Genomic DNA, 17,878 nt, shown 5'->3' with positions numbered 1-17,878 from the left:
AACACCACAGATAGGCCAGGAACCCTCCAAAACACAGTACCACAGCAAGGGGCCACAGCACGAGCACATCAGCGGCCCGCAGTAGAAGTAATCCCATCTACACCGGCCTGCACACAGCCTAATGACGTTGCCGCTGTTGTCTGCTCCCTGGGGAAACACATAATTAAAAATAGGCCAATGCAATAATAAAACCCCAAATTTTCAGTGGAAAATATTTTGACAAAAAGCTCTGATGTTGACACTGTGCCAATACGCTGGCAATATGGATTCATAATCAAATAATATCCATTAATTTTTATTACCATTTTGCCTATATTGAAATACCAACCTGAATTTTCGACGGCTATCCTTCCGACCCTCATAGACTAGAGCTTTTATATATATATATATATATATATATATATATATATATATATATATATATATATATATATATATATATATATATATATATATAATATGTGTGTGTATGTATATATAAATATATATATTAATCCAATAGTTAAGTTCAGAACGCCAGCACAATGTTGATACCCTTACGTTACCGTTCATATGAAATTAATTAAATTTCGTCCGGTAAGTTCGGTTTCACTAATGTTGTTACAGGAAATTAATCTATTAATTGCTATAAAATTTCTCATTAACATTAAATGAAACGCATCACGGCCGGGCTATGTTTCAGTGCTCACTGCAATTATATTTGAAAACTATCGTCATTTTTGTACCGAATTGTGATGTTCATCTGTTGGGAGAGGCTGTATGACCCTTAACTTTATAGGACGGCATTCTACTCTGGTCACACTGCGGTGTGATGCCATCTGTGGGGTGGCACTTTACCCTGGTCATACTGCGATGTGACATAATGGAAACTTAATAGAAATCGAATAGAATAAAAGAGGAAGGGAGAGAGAAAGATGAAATAAAATAGAAGTATATACTGAAGATAAATATTAAGAGGCGTTGATATTGTAGTATATTATGTGAGCAATACAATTACTTTCTTCAAAATATATAATCAAAGAGAAAGATCATGTACTGTACAACACACCTGAGAGTCATATACCTGTAGGTGATCATGATGATCCATAACAAATTGTGTAAACTAACTGGAACGAATTTCGGATATGGTCTCTGTATTAACACTCTAAGAACGATAGTTTAATACCTTGTGAATTATAACATATTATCATCTTTAAAATGATAAAAAAATATAGCCGAATAGATCTCCACAAAGGTTAAACAATTAAAACATTCTCTGGTTTAAAAGTTACACAATAATGTCACTGTGGTAAAAAAAAAAAATTATATTCTGAAACGTCAAAGTAATGATTGCTCACACTTGATCTAGGACGGCTTAGTATACTGTGTAGTGCATTTACATTGTTTTTCACGGGACCTCAGACATATGGGACCAGTTTTCATTTCACTTTTCATAACTCAAAGGTGTTAGCCAGTCAGTCCCAGACCAAAACTCGCATTGCAACATAAATTTAACTGATTTTCATTTCATATTTTTTGAGTAAACATTATGAAAGCACTTTGTGCGATTTGATCCTAAGATAAAGTTTGTTATTTTGTATGACTGAACAATTTAATCTTTGCAAACTGTATTTTACGAAATGATTATGACGAAACAGATGTTGAAACCGAGAGAATAAATTAAAGGAAAAATATGAAGGATTGCGAAAAAAATGACAAAAAAATTAAATTCTTGTTCTTTTGAATATCAGATCAGATTATTCCACTGTTATTCATATTTAAGCTATAAGGTCACCCGGAGCATTGCATAGTACAGTATATCTTTGTATACATTACTTATCATAAACTCTAGATAATTCTTTAAAGTGAACTCTCATCAAACTATACACCACTTCAAAAAAAAAACAAAAAAAAAGAATATTCCTAAAACCTGTGTCACCCGCATATATACCTTGAAGCTGTAAGTGTAAGCCATTAATAATGTGAATATATTATTGAAATCAAGCTAAGAATGACTTTACCTGCATCTGCTGTCAATCACTATTATATTCAAATCATGTTTACCTGCTCGCTATACGTCCCAGCCAATGAGAATAATGCCAACTTGTTAGCTACCACTGAGAACCAACAGTTGTATAGATGACCTTGTTTACTAAGGTTAAGTTCGTCATTGGCTGGTGTCTGTCATGTTGTTTACTGTACTAGTCTGCATGAATGAATGTAAAAAAAAAAGTCAGAAAATGTCACTTGTTTTCTATTCAGATTCAAAGGGAAGCTGAGTCTTTCTCCTGTACTCACCTAAGTTTGTTGGGTAGATGAAAGTCTGGTTGAATACATACTCCTGTTGAGGGTTACTGTTGGTGTCTGTTAGATCAAGGGTGATTATACATACTCCTGTTGGGGGTTGCTGTTGGTGCCTGTTAGATCAAGGGTGATTATACATACTCCTGTTGGGGGTTACTGTTGGTGTCTGTTAGATCAAGGGTGATTATACATACTCCTGTTGGGGGTTACTGTTGGTGTCTGTTAGATCAAGGGTGATTATGCATACTCCTGTTGGGGGTTACTGTTGGTGTCTGTTAGATCAAGGGTGATTATGCATACTCCTGTTGGGGGTTACTGTTGGTGTCTGTTAGATCAAGGGTGATTATGCATACTCCTGTTGGGGGTTACTGTTGGTGTCTGTTAGATCAAGGGTGATTATACAATATACATACTCCTGTTGGGGGTTACCGTTAGGGTGAGTTAGATCAATACGGTTCTTACATCCTCGGGAGAACCCTGGGAAGGAAGGAAGGAAGGAAGGAAGGAAGGTTTGTTGGCAGGTAAAGATACGCGCCGTCATGTTCACACCATCAACACACGTCAGCAACCCTGGTGGTGATGATAGCGTTGCTGACGGTGGTATTGTTGGCGGTGATGTTGCTGACGGTGATGTTGCTGACGGTGATGTTGCTGACGGTTTGATTTATTTAATTAATTTTTTACGTACAGCGGCTAGTTTATTGTGCACCCTATACTCATCCTGTGAGCGGTAGCGCAAAGAGATTACACAGGGTCTCTATAACTAACCCCAGTGGTCAGGATATTATGGCATTGAATGTTGTATAAAATTTCAAATAAATTCTTTCTTTCGTTCTGTACTTATTCGCAACTGCGGGAGTACAGGAGTGTGAGGCAATATGTCTGGCCGCACACTTTGTTATTCACATTTGCGTGAGAGGTATTCACCCACATTGCGTGTTTGGTTCTATACATGGAAAATGATATAATTACTGAGTGCAAAAAAAGTGGTTACAATCTTATTATGTCAACTATATTGCCATTAGAGATAAAGTGTTGCGCCATTTCACACACAGTGTGCTTGGTCCTGTCCCTAAAAGGTTCGATCTTCACACAGTCGAGGACGTACAGTAGTGCTCGAGTGTGTGGCCATATGTTTGACCACACACTTTACATTTAGTCTTGTTCACATCTGCATGAAGGATATACTGCCAGAGGTACTTATATCTTAATCTTAAGGTCCGTCCACACGTGTGTACATTTTGTCGCCAACATGTGATCAACAAGAGGAAACATCGATCTACTGTACTGTACACTGTCTCGTGCACGCGGCTGCTCCCTACCATGAGTCGGAACCCTGTGCCTCATTTCGTCTTGTTGATCACATTTTGGCGACAAAATGTACACACGTGTGGACGCATATTAGTCTAGGGTGATGGTGGTGTTGCTGACTTTGGAATTGCTGACGGTGGATTGCTGACGGTGGTGTTGCTGACGGTGGTGTTGCTGACGGTGGTGTTGCTGACGGTGGTGTTGCTGACGGTGGTGTTGCTGTCGGTGGTGTTGCTGACGGTGATGTTCCTAACGGTGGTGTCGCTGACGGTGATGTTGCTAACGTTGGTGTTGCTGACGGTGATGTTGCTGACGGTGGTGTTCCTGACGGTGGTGTTGCTGACGTTGGTGTTGCTGACAGTGGTGTGTGTGTGTGTGTGTGTGTGTGTGTGTGGTGATGGAGGGTTGCAATATGTGAGAGAGAGCCCATTTGATTTGGAACTATGGGGGATGTTATGAGCGTTACTGCCATTTTAATACACCAACTGTTGCTGTTATTACCGCAGAAAATAACTGAATTGATGTGCTGTAATTAACGTCATGTGTATTCTGTAAAATGAATGAGGCAGCAAAACAGCAGAAAACGGGATGACAAATACACCTACTATTTGAAGTTGTCTTTGTGTTTAGAGACTGAACTAAAGACCCACTTGACTTATAGAGGTCAAAATTAATTCACTGCCCTTGTACCTGTGACTCCTGTATCCTGTACTCTTGTTCCTACCACTGTAATACCCTACCAAGCGCTTGTACTCACAACTATTATATTCAACAAGAGAAGCAAGACATTTAGAAACATAAAATGGAAATAAGATACGAGATAAAGGAAAGAAGGAGAATAAGAAGAAAACCAAGAGGAAAGAGGAAGAGAAAGAAGAAAAAAGAATTTATAAGACGAATCCATAGAAATTTAACAATAAAGTAAGATGAGAAAAGAAGAAAGCAAAGAAAGAGACGATGATGATTAACATTGCGAAAAGAGTAAATACCAAAGGTAAACAAAAAAGAAAGGGACTGCAGAAAAAACCTGAATAAATAAAAATGAAAGACAGGTGAAGTTTATTAACGACAAAACTAGAACAAAGAATAAAAGTATGAATAGGAGAGAAAGAAAGACCAATAATACAGCAACAAGAGTAATTACTAAAGAATAAAGAGAAATAATAAGTGTGGAATATGACACGACCGTCAACAGAGTCCCCGCTTGTCATAGCTTAGCCCCCGCACCTGTCATAGCTCAGTCCTCCCGCCCGTCATAACTCAGTCCCCGCACCTGTCATAGATCTCTGACACACCAACTAACAGAGAATCCCCACTTGTCATAGCTCAGTTCCCGTTTATCATAGCTCTCTGATCTTACCTTCAACAGAGAGTTCTCACCTGTCATAGCTTTTGTAATCTGACACAACAATTAACAGTCCACGCCTGTCATACCCCAGTCTCTGCCTGTTAGAGCTCCTGTACACTGACACAACTATCAACGCGGAGAGACATGAGGATGCTGTTTAACTAACATCAAAGATTTACGTTGTAGTTCATGACATTATATCCCCGCCTGACTTCAAAAACTTGCTTATTGAATACTTAAAATGCCTTTCATAACGGCGCATCAGGTAAACCTGTGATGAGTACGTGTGCGTGCGCAGGTGTGTGTATGTGTACTTGCCTGGAAACGTGTACTGTGTGCGTGTTTGTTATATATATATATATATATATATATATATATATATATATATATATATATATATATATATATATATATATATATATATATATATATATATATATATATATATATATATATATATATATATAATAGACGAGTGAGTCAGCCGGTGATCAGGACAGGCCCAGCAGCTGCCTCAGTCACTATACACAGTCAAAACATAAGGGCGTCTGTCCCCCCGTCGTGAAGGTATTCTACCCAACAATACCCGACGTCCTGGGGGAGCAGCAGACGGGAGTGGAGGACACAATGCATTCTGAGGGAGGGAGGGAAGTAGGCTGGAGAAGACAAGGGAAAGGGGTAATGATGGTTGGGGTGTTGTAGGGGGAGGGGAAGGTAGGGAGGGAGTATGGAGTATTGAAGGGAGAGGGATGGTGGGAGGGAGGAATGTAGAGGAGAGAGAGGGAGTGGATAGGGAGTAAGGAAATGATGCTCGGATCGCCAAGGGAAGGGTCGTGCGTGATGAGTGAGGGGAGGTGAAGGGAGAGTCGGTAGTCATTGGAATACATGGGGGGAGGGTGTGGGAGAGTGGTGCTATGGGAGAGGATGGTGTGGGAGAGTGGTGATATGGGAGAGGATGGTGTGGGAGAGTGGTGATATGGGAGAGGGGGGTATAGGAAAGTAGTGCTATGGGAGAGGGGGGTGTGGGGGACGAGTAGGATAGAGAAGTGATAGTGAATGGAACAGGATGGAAGAATGGAGAGTAATGGTTATGTGAGAGAGTAGGCTAATGCACGGAGGAGGAGGAGGAGGAGGAGAGGTGTGTATAGGCGCTGTTGTTTGCTTATAATGGCACTGTTGACTGTTAAAGTGGCGCTGCTAACCTAACCTAACCTAATCCCGAAAGAGAACGTTAGGTTAATTAATTCAAACGTCGATTTTTTTCTTAAGACACATTTACGTGATTCAACAAGTAATGTACTTAATTTGATGCGTTTCCTACGAGTTTTTTTTTCTTTTACTTCAAGGAATACAAGTTGAATATTAATGTAAAGTGACTTACACGTTCATTTCATTTAATCATCTCTTTTTACAGTCACAAAATTAATTATCTTCCCGTACTGAGCTCGAGTTACGATGCTGTGGCTGAGTGGATACAGCGCTTGCCTTCCGTCCTAAGGGTCGCTGGTTCGATCCCAGGGTACTCCTTCTCCAACCAGCTGTATGTCGGTACTTAATTTTACAGTTTGGGAAATGAAGGCAGATAAGTGCAGTGCCGGTCACGCTGCCTCTTTGCATACCACTCCATCATTCTACTCCATCAATCAGCATCATTAATCCTTCCAATCCACTCCATCAATCTACCCGACCAATCTACTACATCAGTCCAACTCCACCAATCCATTCCACCAATCGAGCCTAGCAATCTACCTCATCAATCCACTCCATCAATTAACCCCATCAATCTACTCTATCAAGCCACTAACAATATACTCCATCCATCCATTCCATCAATCAACCCCCACCAATCTACTCCATCAATCTACTCCATCAGTCCACTCCATCAATTCACTCCAACAAAAAAACTTCATCCGTCCACTCCATCAATCAACCTTATCAATTTACTCCATCAATTCCCTCCATCAGTCCACTCCAATTCCCTCAACCCCCTCAGTAATAATAATAATAATAATAATAATAATAATAATAATAATAATAATAATAATAATAATAATATTTTTCAGTAAAGTTGTCATACAGGTTTACAATTGGATGAACATGTTTGTCAACTATGCAGTTATACAGTACAGTTCAGCATGAATATAGACAATGTAGGTATAGGGTGCAGGTAGGCCGCGAGGGTATACTGTGTGCCAAGAGACTACAGGTAGACAACAATGGCAAACAGTAAAGTAACTTGACCAAGGATAGTCGACAAAGCTGCCAGGTGCTTATTTCCTGGTGCTTATCACCCATGCCGTCAACCCGGGCAGGATAGATGCATAGTTAACCCCCTCATTACCTTTACGAGGATAATAATGACGTTAATTACTCTCTGTGACATAATTGCTAATCGGCTTGACGCTAATGGCCTCTCAGATAAAGGCGCCGCCTCTAGTTAGCGTCCAGGTGGATGAAGCCCCAGCATCATAAACACGTAAATACTCCCATATACCTGTGAATTTTATCTTTTCCATCCATCTGGTCAGTCTGTTACTCAGTCTATCCATCTATCTGCCTGGTCAATTGATCAACCTTTGTAGCGCCCACAGTGTAAGATACTTTCTTCACACGCACACACCTACCTTGGGTTTCGGAGACGTCTAACATTTATGGTTAATAGATTTCCTTAGTGGCCAACGATAAGCTTTACACTTCCGAGGGGCTGTCTCCACCTTTCAGTTATTCACCGCTCTTCTTCCTCGTCCTCATCAAAGATGCCCTGAAAGTTACTTTTCTTTCGTTGGAAATATGTCGACGACTGAACAAAATTCCAAGATTGGTTCACCGCCAACTACGTCACATTATCGTTAACCTCCCACACTAGGGCTCAACACACTCCAGGTGGTGGTTTCCACCTATCCTCCCGGCGTCACTATAGATAACAAACTGACCTGGAAAGTACACGTCTGTACAACCCTCAAGTCTCTCGGCTATCGTCTCCACATCCCCCGTCGTATCAAGTCCCATGGAGTTCCTGCGTCTTAGCTCATGCATTTTTACACAACATTCATACTTCCTAAGCTCACCTGTGCTTCCCCTTCCTGGTCTTCTTTCTTAATTGCTACATAACGAGGATTCCTAGTGAGTGTTAGTAAGATGGTGTACACGACTGTTCTCTCCCCGACTTACAGCACCTATCAGTTGCTCTCAATATACTGGCTCTCTCAACTCTCTGATCATCACCATGATCTCGTCAGTCAATTTGGGACAAAGCTGTTACACCGTCCACACCACTGCCACCTGCTACCACCTGAGATCCCCTCCCTCCCCAAACACATACTACCTTCATACACGCACACCATCTTGACACACACACCACTTTCACACACGCACACACACACCACCTGCCTTCCGTAATAGAGAGAGAGTCACGCTCCACCACCTAAAATATTGAATAGCCATTTTACTATTGGCTAGCCATGTGTCACATTTTGTTACTAATGGTCACGGCCGTAATTGCCTCGTATATCTGTACTGAGCTGCAGGTTAAGCGTCCTTCTAACTCCTAGCCAATTGTGATACAGACTTTTTTCCAATAACTTTTTTCACGATTTTTTGATAGTTTGTGTTGGAGTTTTTATGTGGTATGTTTTTTAACAAATTGTTTGTGTCTTGGGTGGACAATTAATAATAAGGGAGGGAGAGATGGGAAGGGATAGGGAGTGAGGTTAGGAGGGATGGAGAAAGGAAGGATGAAAAGGAGGGAGGGAGAAAGGGTGAAGAAGGGAAGCAGTGAATGACGGAGGAAGGGGGTAGGTAGGGAAGGAAGGAGTGAGAACGGGAAGGAGGGAGAACGGGAAACAAGGAGAAAGGATAAGCAGGGAGAAAGGGAAGCAGGGAGAAAGGGAAAAAGGTCGCGAAGGAGGGAGGCAGGGAGGGAAGGTGAGCTTGGGTTAAACACTTCAGCCCCTCACACGTAAACAAAGGCAATATCCGAACACTTTTCCCATAGCTACTAGAAATTAATCACTAAACGTCCAATCATAATCATTCCTAATCAGAACAGCCCCAACCCCCATTACCCTGCCCCCACCCCACTCCAACCCCCATTACCTCCTACGCCTCCCCCACCCCACTACCTCCAACCCCCATTGCCTCCCTACCGCCCCCCCACCCCACTACCTCCAACCCCCATTATCCTATGTCTCCCCACCCCACTACCTCCAACCCCATTACCTCCTACGTCTCCCCCACCCCTCTGGCCCCAACCCCCATTACCTCCTACGTCTTCCCCACCCCACTACCTCCAACCCCCATTACCTCCCACGTCTCCCCACCCCACTACCTCCAACCCCCATTACCTCCTACGTCTCTCCCCACCCCTGGCTCCAACCCCCATTACCATCCCTACGTCTCCCCACCCCACTACCTCCAACCCCATTACCTCCTACGTCTCCCCACCCCACTACCTCCAAACCCCCATTACTCCTAGCTTCCCCCCACCCCACTACCTCCAACCCCATTACCTCCTACGTCTCCCACCCCTGGCTCCAACCCCCATTACCTCCTACGTCTCCCCACCCCACTGCCTCCAACCCCATTACTCCCGCCCCCACCCCACTACCTCCAACCCCATTACCTCCAACGTCTCTCCCCACCCCCTCTGGCTCCAACCCCATTACCTCCTACTCCCTCCCCACCCCACTACCTCCAACCCCCATTACCTCCTACGTCTCCCCACCCCACTACCTCCAACCCCATTACCTCCTACGTCTCCCCACCCCACTACCTCCAACCCCCATTACCTCCTACGTCTCTCCCCCACCCCTCTGGCTCCAACCCCCATTACCCTACTGTCTCCCCACCCCACTACCTCCAACCCCCATTACCTCCTACGTCTCCCCACCCCACTACCTCCAACCCCCATTACCTCCTACGTCTCCCCCACCCCACTACCTCCAACCCCCATTACCTCCCTACTCCCCCCACCCCACTACCTCCAACCCCATTACCTCCTGTCTCCCCACCCCACTACCCAACCCCCATTACCTCCTACGTCTCCCACCCCTCTAGCCCCAACCCCCATTACCCCTCCTACGTCTCCCCCACCCTCTGGCCCCAACCCCCATTACCTCCCACGTCTCCCCACCCCTCTGGCCCCAACCCTTGCTACCTCCTCCTCTTTCTCTTCCCTCGCGATCAGTAATGAGAATCAAAGCAGGATTGGTAGAGTAGTATTGAAGTAGGTTGGTCGTCAATAGTGATCCCTCTTACGGTCTCAGTGGGATTCTAGGGGATATGTACCACTGATTATACGTACATGAAGAGAATGCCTCTCCCTCCTCCTCTTTCCTCTCCCTCCTCCTCCTCCCTTTCTCCTCTCCCCCTTCGCCAAGCTCTCCCCCCTCCTTCCCCCTCCCTTCTCTCTCTCCTCCCCTGCATACCACTTTTTTATGTGTATCTGTTCTGATCCCTTGTTGTGGTAATTCTTCTCTCATCTCACCTCTTCCATCTCCTTGTCCTCCTCCCTTTCTTTCTTCCCATCTTCACTTCTCTTCGTCCTCTTCGTTTTCCTCTTTTTTTTTTTATCCTCAACTCTTCCTTCCTTCCTCTCTTCCTTTCTTCCCTTCTGCCTTTATACACCCTGTCCTTCTTCTCCTCCCTCCCCTACTCCTTCTCGCCCTTCCTCCCTCCTCTAATCCCTCCTCCTCTTAATCCTCCTCCTCCCCCCCTTCTCCTTTCTCTTCCTCCTCCTCCTCCACAAGCCTCCATTGACCCCTCATCACGCTGGTGTTACGGGCAGGACACTCTGGACTTAAGCTGCGTCAGTAATGGGGAGGAAGTGGAAGATAATGGTAATGGTATGTTAATGGTAATGGTTAAGGAATGGTAATGGTATTTTAATGGTATGGTATTGGTATGTTAATGGTAATATGTTAATGGTAATGGTATGGTAATGGTATAATAATGGTATGATAATGGTAATGAAATGGGTAATGGTAAGGGTATGGTAATAGTAATGGTATGGAAATGGTATGATAATGGTAATGGCATTTCATTGGTATGTTAATGGTATGGTAATGATAAAGGCATTTCAACGGTATGTTAATGGTTTGATAATTAATAGTAATGGTATGTTAAAGTAATGGTAATGGTATGTTAATGGTACGATAACGGTAATGGCATTTCAATGGTATGTTAATGGTTTGATAATAGTAATGGTATGTTAAGGTAATGGTATGTTAATGGTATGATAATGGTAATGATAAATTAATAGTAATAGTATGGTAATAGGATACTGGTATGAAATAGGACCCAATTATCGCACTATGGTAGAGGATGGTGGTGATGCCTGCAGGTAAAGACAGTACTACTAACTTGTGACGGTGTACCGGTAGTCTCTCTCTCTCTATATAGTGTGTTAGCGTGTGTGTGTGCCATCCATCCATCCATCCATCCATCCATCCATCCATCCATCCATCCATCCATCCATCCATCCATCCATCCATCCATCCATCCATCCATCCATCCATCCATCCATCCATCCATCTGTATACAAAATCGAGATGTACCATTTCCTCGTCACTGTGGTATGGAGGAGATGGCGAGGAATCTTGACTAAGCGATATGGAAATGTGGCTCAAAGGACCTCAGTGAGTGAATATTAACTGCGACGTTCCATATTAATGAGCCTTCTTAGTAGCGTGATATCGTCTAGGGCATCAAAGACGTTGTTGGCGTTAACGGTACGTAAATCTGTCAAATGCCAAGAGACCGTACGTGTGTGATTGGTTTCTTTAAAGGGTGTTATGTTTATATAGACCTTTGCTATGGGAACGTGTTTTTAACTGATTCATTTAAATTATGAGGTAAACACAGCCTGAATGACGTTATAAGTGTACTGAGTCTGTAAATGTTAGAACGACTCTTAACTGACTCACTTAGCATATCGCTAAGTATATTTCTGACTATTTGGTTTATGTTCAGCAATACATGTGCATGGTTAGAGAGAGAGAGAGAGAGATTGTACTTCCTCCACACCGCAATCAACAAGTGTCATCCCTTGTTGATGCCGCTTGTGTAGTAAGGTACCGTGTGTGTGTGTGTGTGTGAATTAATTTTTTTTGCCACGTACATCGGCTAGTTTATTGTGCACCCATACTCATCCTGTGAGCGGTAGCGCAAAAGGATTACAGAGAAGAGTTTACAAAGGGTCAGTATAACTAACCCCCGTGGTCAGGATATTATGCCATTGTATGTTTGAGTATATTTATTGTTTGTTTAGTTCTGTACATAGAGGGTAACTTATTTACAACTGTGTGAGTACAGCAGTGTGAGGCAATATGTCTGGCTGCACACTTTGTTATTTACATTTGCGTGAGAGGTATTCAAGCACATGGTGCGTTTGGTTCTATATGAATTGACTTTATTACTAAGTGCAAAAAAATGGATACTAATATCTCAGCTGGGAGAGTGTAGCTGCGTGCGTGTGAACAATTATAAGGAACAAATCAATATAAAAATATAATAGAATAATTCATGAAAAGATACATATATAAGAGATACATCTGCATAATTAATTACACGAACAGATTCATACGTGTCATCTCTCTCTCTCTCTCTCTCTCTTGGCATTTTTGTCACTGACCGCCAATAAACCTTCGCCCAAATTGGACCAATTCGTTACAGAACCTAATAATTGTGAAGTAATTGAACCTCATCCAGAGCTCACGTTTACTGACTCGGGGTTTATTTTCTTTTTCTCCTATTTTAAGCTGTTAACCTGAACTCTTGTCTCTCACGCTCTTAATTTGTTCATCTTTCTTTCTTTCTTTCTTTCTTTCTTGTTTTTATCTCTCTCTCTCTCTCTCTCTCTCTCTCTCTCTCTCTCTCTCTCTCTCTCTCTCTCTCTCTCTCTCATTCCCTTTTGTCTATCATTTTTTATACTTCTCTCTTGATTCGTGTTTAATATTCTTGTCTCTCAATAACACTATTACTCTTTCTTTCTCTTTTTTTCTGCCTTTCTTTATCTCTCTCTCTCTCTCTTTCTCATTTTCTTCCTCCTCTTCTTTATTATCTCTCTCTCACACTCTTAACATTCTTAAATATTTTTATCTTTATTCTCTTTCATCATTCTTCTCTTCTCCAATCATCATTTTTTTTTAATTTACTTTCTATTTGTAAATATTCACAAAATTGTTCGCAGTATCTCTCAACGTATTTATCATAATATTTCTCTCAGCATATCTCTCAGTAATTCTCTCAGCATTTCTCACATCAATCAGTTATGACAGTCACGTAAATTATTTAACAGAGGAGGGAAGAGGGAGAGAGTTAACTACAGTAAAGGATATTTTCACTAACATAATTTAACTGTTATCGTCCACCATTAAAAGATCTTCAATTAGTTTCTTAATAAATTCATAATAAAATATATATATTCTATGATGAGAAGTGACTGTAAAGGTCATGGATATGTAAATTAATAACAGGTATATGTAGAGGAAATATGTGGATAACTAGACGACAGACGTGCACCAGTGATACTTGACCCCCGGCCCAACACTACCACTCACCTGCCCACTCACTAAAAGGTATTCCGTTCAGAGTGGTGTAGGTCAGGTCCTTTAACAGATCACAATAATTTCTACAGTTATTTAATCAATGTCGCACTTTAGAACGCCATCTTTATACGTCTAGGGAGTGTGTTGAGGGCAAGGGTGGTTCTTAAATCATCTAAAGCTGCACTGTTGTATTTTTTTATAATAAATTTACCAATAAACTGTTCTAACTTGACTTCTTCAACTTCAATAGTTCTATATTAGCTAAAATGGATCACCTGAAGATTGACCCCACCAACATATTTCAGTTTCTCTGCCATGGGTAGGTGGTGCCATTTTTGGACGCTCCCAGTTCACCCAGCTGTAAATGGGTATCTAAGTTTAAAACTTGGAGAAGTGAAGGCGTCGAGTGCAGTACTGTACATGCTGCCTCCTTGTGTACCGAAGGCTTAGTATACAGTGTGTTGTATCCATACTGTCTCTTGGGACCCACTTTCATTTTGCAACTTGACCCAGCCTAACTTTAATTAAGTCCCCAGGTAGCGTAAGAGTTATTAATGTGATGTAATCAGTGGGGCTAATCTTCAGTTGACCCGTTAAAATTACCTTAAAGTTATACTAATTAAATTAAATTAATTATATGTTTAATACAATAAGTTTATAATATATATCGTAAATGTTTTGGTAAAGTAGAAAGTGATAATCAGGTCGAGTAAACAGACGGTAAATACCACTACCCGTCTACCCCAAAGATAACCTAACCTCTCAACAGTGAGGCTCAGGGATGGCTAACCCCCCTGTATGGTACTACCCCAGTCCCTGAAAACGCCTCCCGAACACGCACCAGTAGCACTAGCATATGGGTCTTACTTCAAAGGGGTTTTTTGCAGTATCGTGTTTCATGTTATAGGATTTCAATTCATTGGTATAAAGTCAGATATTTCAACACCAACATGTTCCATGATCTGCGTCATATTACATCCGAGAAAAACAAAATGCGCACTCCTACTGGGATCTACGTATGTACAATGGTATGTTGGAACGTTATGCGGCCACGACGGTGACTGGGAAGTATCTAAATCCGCTCCTTAGAAAAAGTTCCACCTCTTGGGGGGGTCAAAAGGTAGTTTGGCCCATTACTCCCTACACGCGCACACATAAAACACACACACACACACACACACACACACACACACACACACATATTAAAGCACACGAACATAAAGAAGAGGAAAAAAATATATAAACCGAGAAAAACTAAGAGCAAAAATAAAAGGATTTAATAAAATGAGGAAAAGTCCTAAACCCCTGACGTCATCAATCCACGGACACTGATTTACATACCATCAATTTCTATCATTTATTTCCTATTTTATTTTATGACCAAATATCAAAATTACGAAAGAAAAATATGTATTATTTTTTTCACATGTGCTTTAATTAGGCAGAATGATTTATCTCTGGTGAATTTCCATATTTGATTTATAATACCTGACAAACTGTATATTTCTGATTTATATATAGAAACAAAAAATCGTATAACTATTATATAAATTGCCTGTGCTATTTTATTATTTTCAAAGAGTTAAACTATCATCCTCAATAGAGATTAAGCCGTCATCCTTAAAGAGTTAAACCATCATCTTCAACAACACTAAACCACCATCCTTAAGGAGTTAAACCTCACTATAACAACTCACCCGTGACACACATTACCCCGACTAGCAAGTAAGTTTCAGAAACGTGTCTAGGAACCGTAACAATTAAGTGAAGGAGAAAATAATCGATAGAAGTGAAAATTTAGCGAGAGGCCAGTTTATTATTGGGAATTTCCGGGGGGCCGAAATTTCACACATGGCCTCGTTATCAAGGTGTACTTCATTAACTATTGGGGGAGGTGGTGGGGGAGGGAGGAGGTGGTGGGGGACCCATTTCCCGTGCACGTCCACACGCTCACATTCGGGTTTAATTGAGCCAAACGAAAGTGATCAGCAGGGCTTTGACGAAGAGGGAGAAGGCAGAGCTAGAATAAAACATACGATAATACTGAAATGTGTAAACAAATCAAGAAAATTTGATTACAAAAATAGTGAAGTTAGTTGTAATGTTAGGTTAAGCTAGGGACGTGTTAGGCTAGGGACGTGTTGGAGCTACAGAGCACATGACCTTTTCAGAGGAACGTGTTCAGAGCTTTGAATATCGCCCAATTAATTACAGATCATCGAATATTTTTTCTTTTACCAGAGTAATGAAACCTACTAAATTTTAATTTAGTTTGGATTAATAAGTTTTATTAACTCCGTTTATCCATATTTATAAAATTTTCATTTTCTAAGGAACAGTGCACGAACACACACACACACACACACACACTACTACTTTGCTGCCACTCGGAATCGAGGATTACTATCATCCAGCTATGATACAATGATATGAGTTAATATGATGTCATCTTCGTTGGTGAGCTCTGAGGTGACTAAAGAGGCCGATACGGGACCGGCAGAGTCGTCCACAGATGTTGCACGTGTGGAGGGTTACATGTAGTGCAGTCGGACTAACCCGAAAGTATTGACACCTTCTCGTGTGGTGCTCCTCCGAACGTTACAGTATGGAGTGATCGTCCCCCAGGTGAGGGGAATGATTTGGTACTTTTCAAGTTTGTCTTAAAACAATCTTTATACCTTTTCCATTGCCAGCCAGCGTTACGTTTACTATTCATAAGGTGACTGGAATTTAGCTGATTTGGCAGTCTGCTGTCGTCCATGCGGGTAACATGGCCAGTCCAACATAGTTGTTTATGGATAATGGTAGCCTTGATGCTCCTACAGGTGGAGTCAGCGAGAATATTGGCATTTGTTCTCTTGTCTTCCAGCGAACTCGGAGGATGGAACGTAGACTACGTTGGTGAAAGTTCAAGTGCCTTGAGGTGCCTCCTGTATGTGTCTTGCTGCCGTATAGCAGGGTGGGGAGGACCACTGCTCGATATACGTGCAACTTTGTATATAATTTAAGCCCCCTACAATTGAAGACACTGGTACGGAGTCTGCCAAAGGCTTGAGATGCGCATCTGATCCGATGTTAAATCTCTTCATCGATGTTCGCGGTGAAAGTGGGAGCCAAGATAATGAAAGTGGTTAACATGAAAGAGGATATTACCGTTAAGTTGGATGGATGGTAGAGGTATGGCTGAACCAGGGGCAGACTGAAATAGAAACTGAGTCTTATGTACATTCACCTCAAGGCTGAAGTGTGCATACAGATCTGGCGTAGGTGTTCAGGATCTCCTGTAGGTCGCATTCAGTGTGAGTGACGAGGGTGAAGTTGTCTGCATACTGAAGTTCAGTGGTGGAAGCGACCGACACCGTTGTTCCTGCCTGGAGTCATCTTATGTTGAGAAGACCCTTCATCCGGTACTGGATGTCCACCCCGCCGGCTAAATTGGCACTGGCACGAGTCAGGAAGGCAGCCAGGAAAATGGAAAAGAGAGTTGGTGCCAGTAAACATCCTTGTTTTATCCCCGTTTGGATGGAGATGAACTCAGACTGGGTGCCATTGTGCAGGACACTGCCGTTCCTACCATTGCGGAGTTGCCTCACAATGGCGATGACTTTTGGTGGGCAACCAAAACGACTGAGGGTTCGCCAGAGGGCTTCCCTGTTGACCGAGTCAAAGGCCTTGCTATTATATTGATATTGACATTGAAACAGTTTATTTAGCCAGAAAAATACTGATACAGTGTTGATAATAAAAGGTCAATGAAGGCCATGTTCAAGTCACGACACAATTCTCTGCACCTTTCCTGTATCTGGCGGGCAGCAAAGATCATGTCAGCGGCGCCACGTGATGATCTAAAGCCACACAGAGATTCTGGGAAGAAGTTTTCCGCCTCAGGAGGACTCGGACGATAATCTTGCCAGCTACGGACAGCAGCGAGATCCCGCGGAAGTTGCCACAGTCTGACCATGTATTCTTCAGGAGAGAGTGGAGACGGCTGGTAAACAGAGGTCCTCCTCCTTCATATAAATCGACTGGGATTCCATCAGGCCCTGTGGCTTTGTTATTTTTCATCTTTTTGATGGCAGTAGCTACCTTATCCAGGGACGGAGGATAGCTGAGGTGGGTCAGCTATAGGAAGTGAGGGACCCTTCACACACACACACACACACACACACACACACACATATCAAGAAGCGCTCAACACACTGACCCTTTCGACTCTCACTGACCATCACCACGGCCTCATCTGCAAATTTGGTAAGAAGCTTCTACACCATCCCCGACACCGGCCCCTACTACCACCTGAGATCCCCTGTCCGAGAATTGCTGTTCGACACCACAACCGCATCCAGCCCATACGTGCACGAACTGATCGCTATAAGAACAGCCCAGTCCC

The 17,878-nt window shown here is 42.4% G+C and overlaps 1 protein-coding gene across 1 annotated transcript in view; it reads right to left on the bottom strand.

Moving 5' to 3' along the window:
- Positions 1–738: 738 nt before the first annotated feature.
- The window catches only part of LOC121858402, a 142,375-nt gene continuing 125,235 nt past the window's right edge, over positions 739–17,878 (bottom strand). The window contains exons 10-12 of the mRNA XM_042354848.1: positions 3,715–3,918; positions 2,278–2,396; positions 739–818 (exon numbers count right to left, since the gene is read on the bottom strand). Of these exons, the coding sequence (XP_042210782.1) occupies positions 739–818; positions 2,278–2,396; positions 3,715–3,918 (403 nt within the window). The remainder of the gene's footprint in view (positions 819–2,277; positions 2,397–3,714; positions 3,919–17,878) is intronic.

This window comes from Homarus americanus, unplaced genomic scaffold (genome assembly GCF_018991925.1).
Source record: "Homarus americanus isolate GMGI-L3 unplaced genomic scaffold, GMGI_Hamer_2.0 scaffold57980, whole genome shotgun sequence".
Classification (NCBI taxonomy): domain Eukaryota; kingdom Metazoa; phylum Arthropoda; class Malacostraca; order Decapoda; family Nephropidae; genus Homarus; species Homarus americanus.
This window is presented reverse-complemented; position numbering and strand designations above follow the sequence as displayed.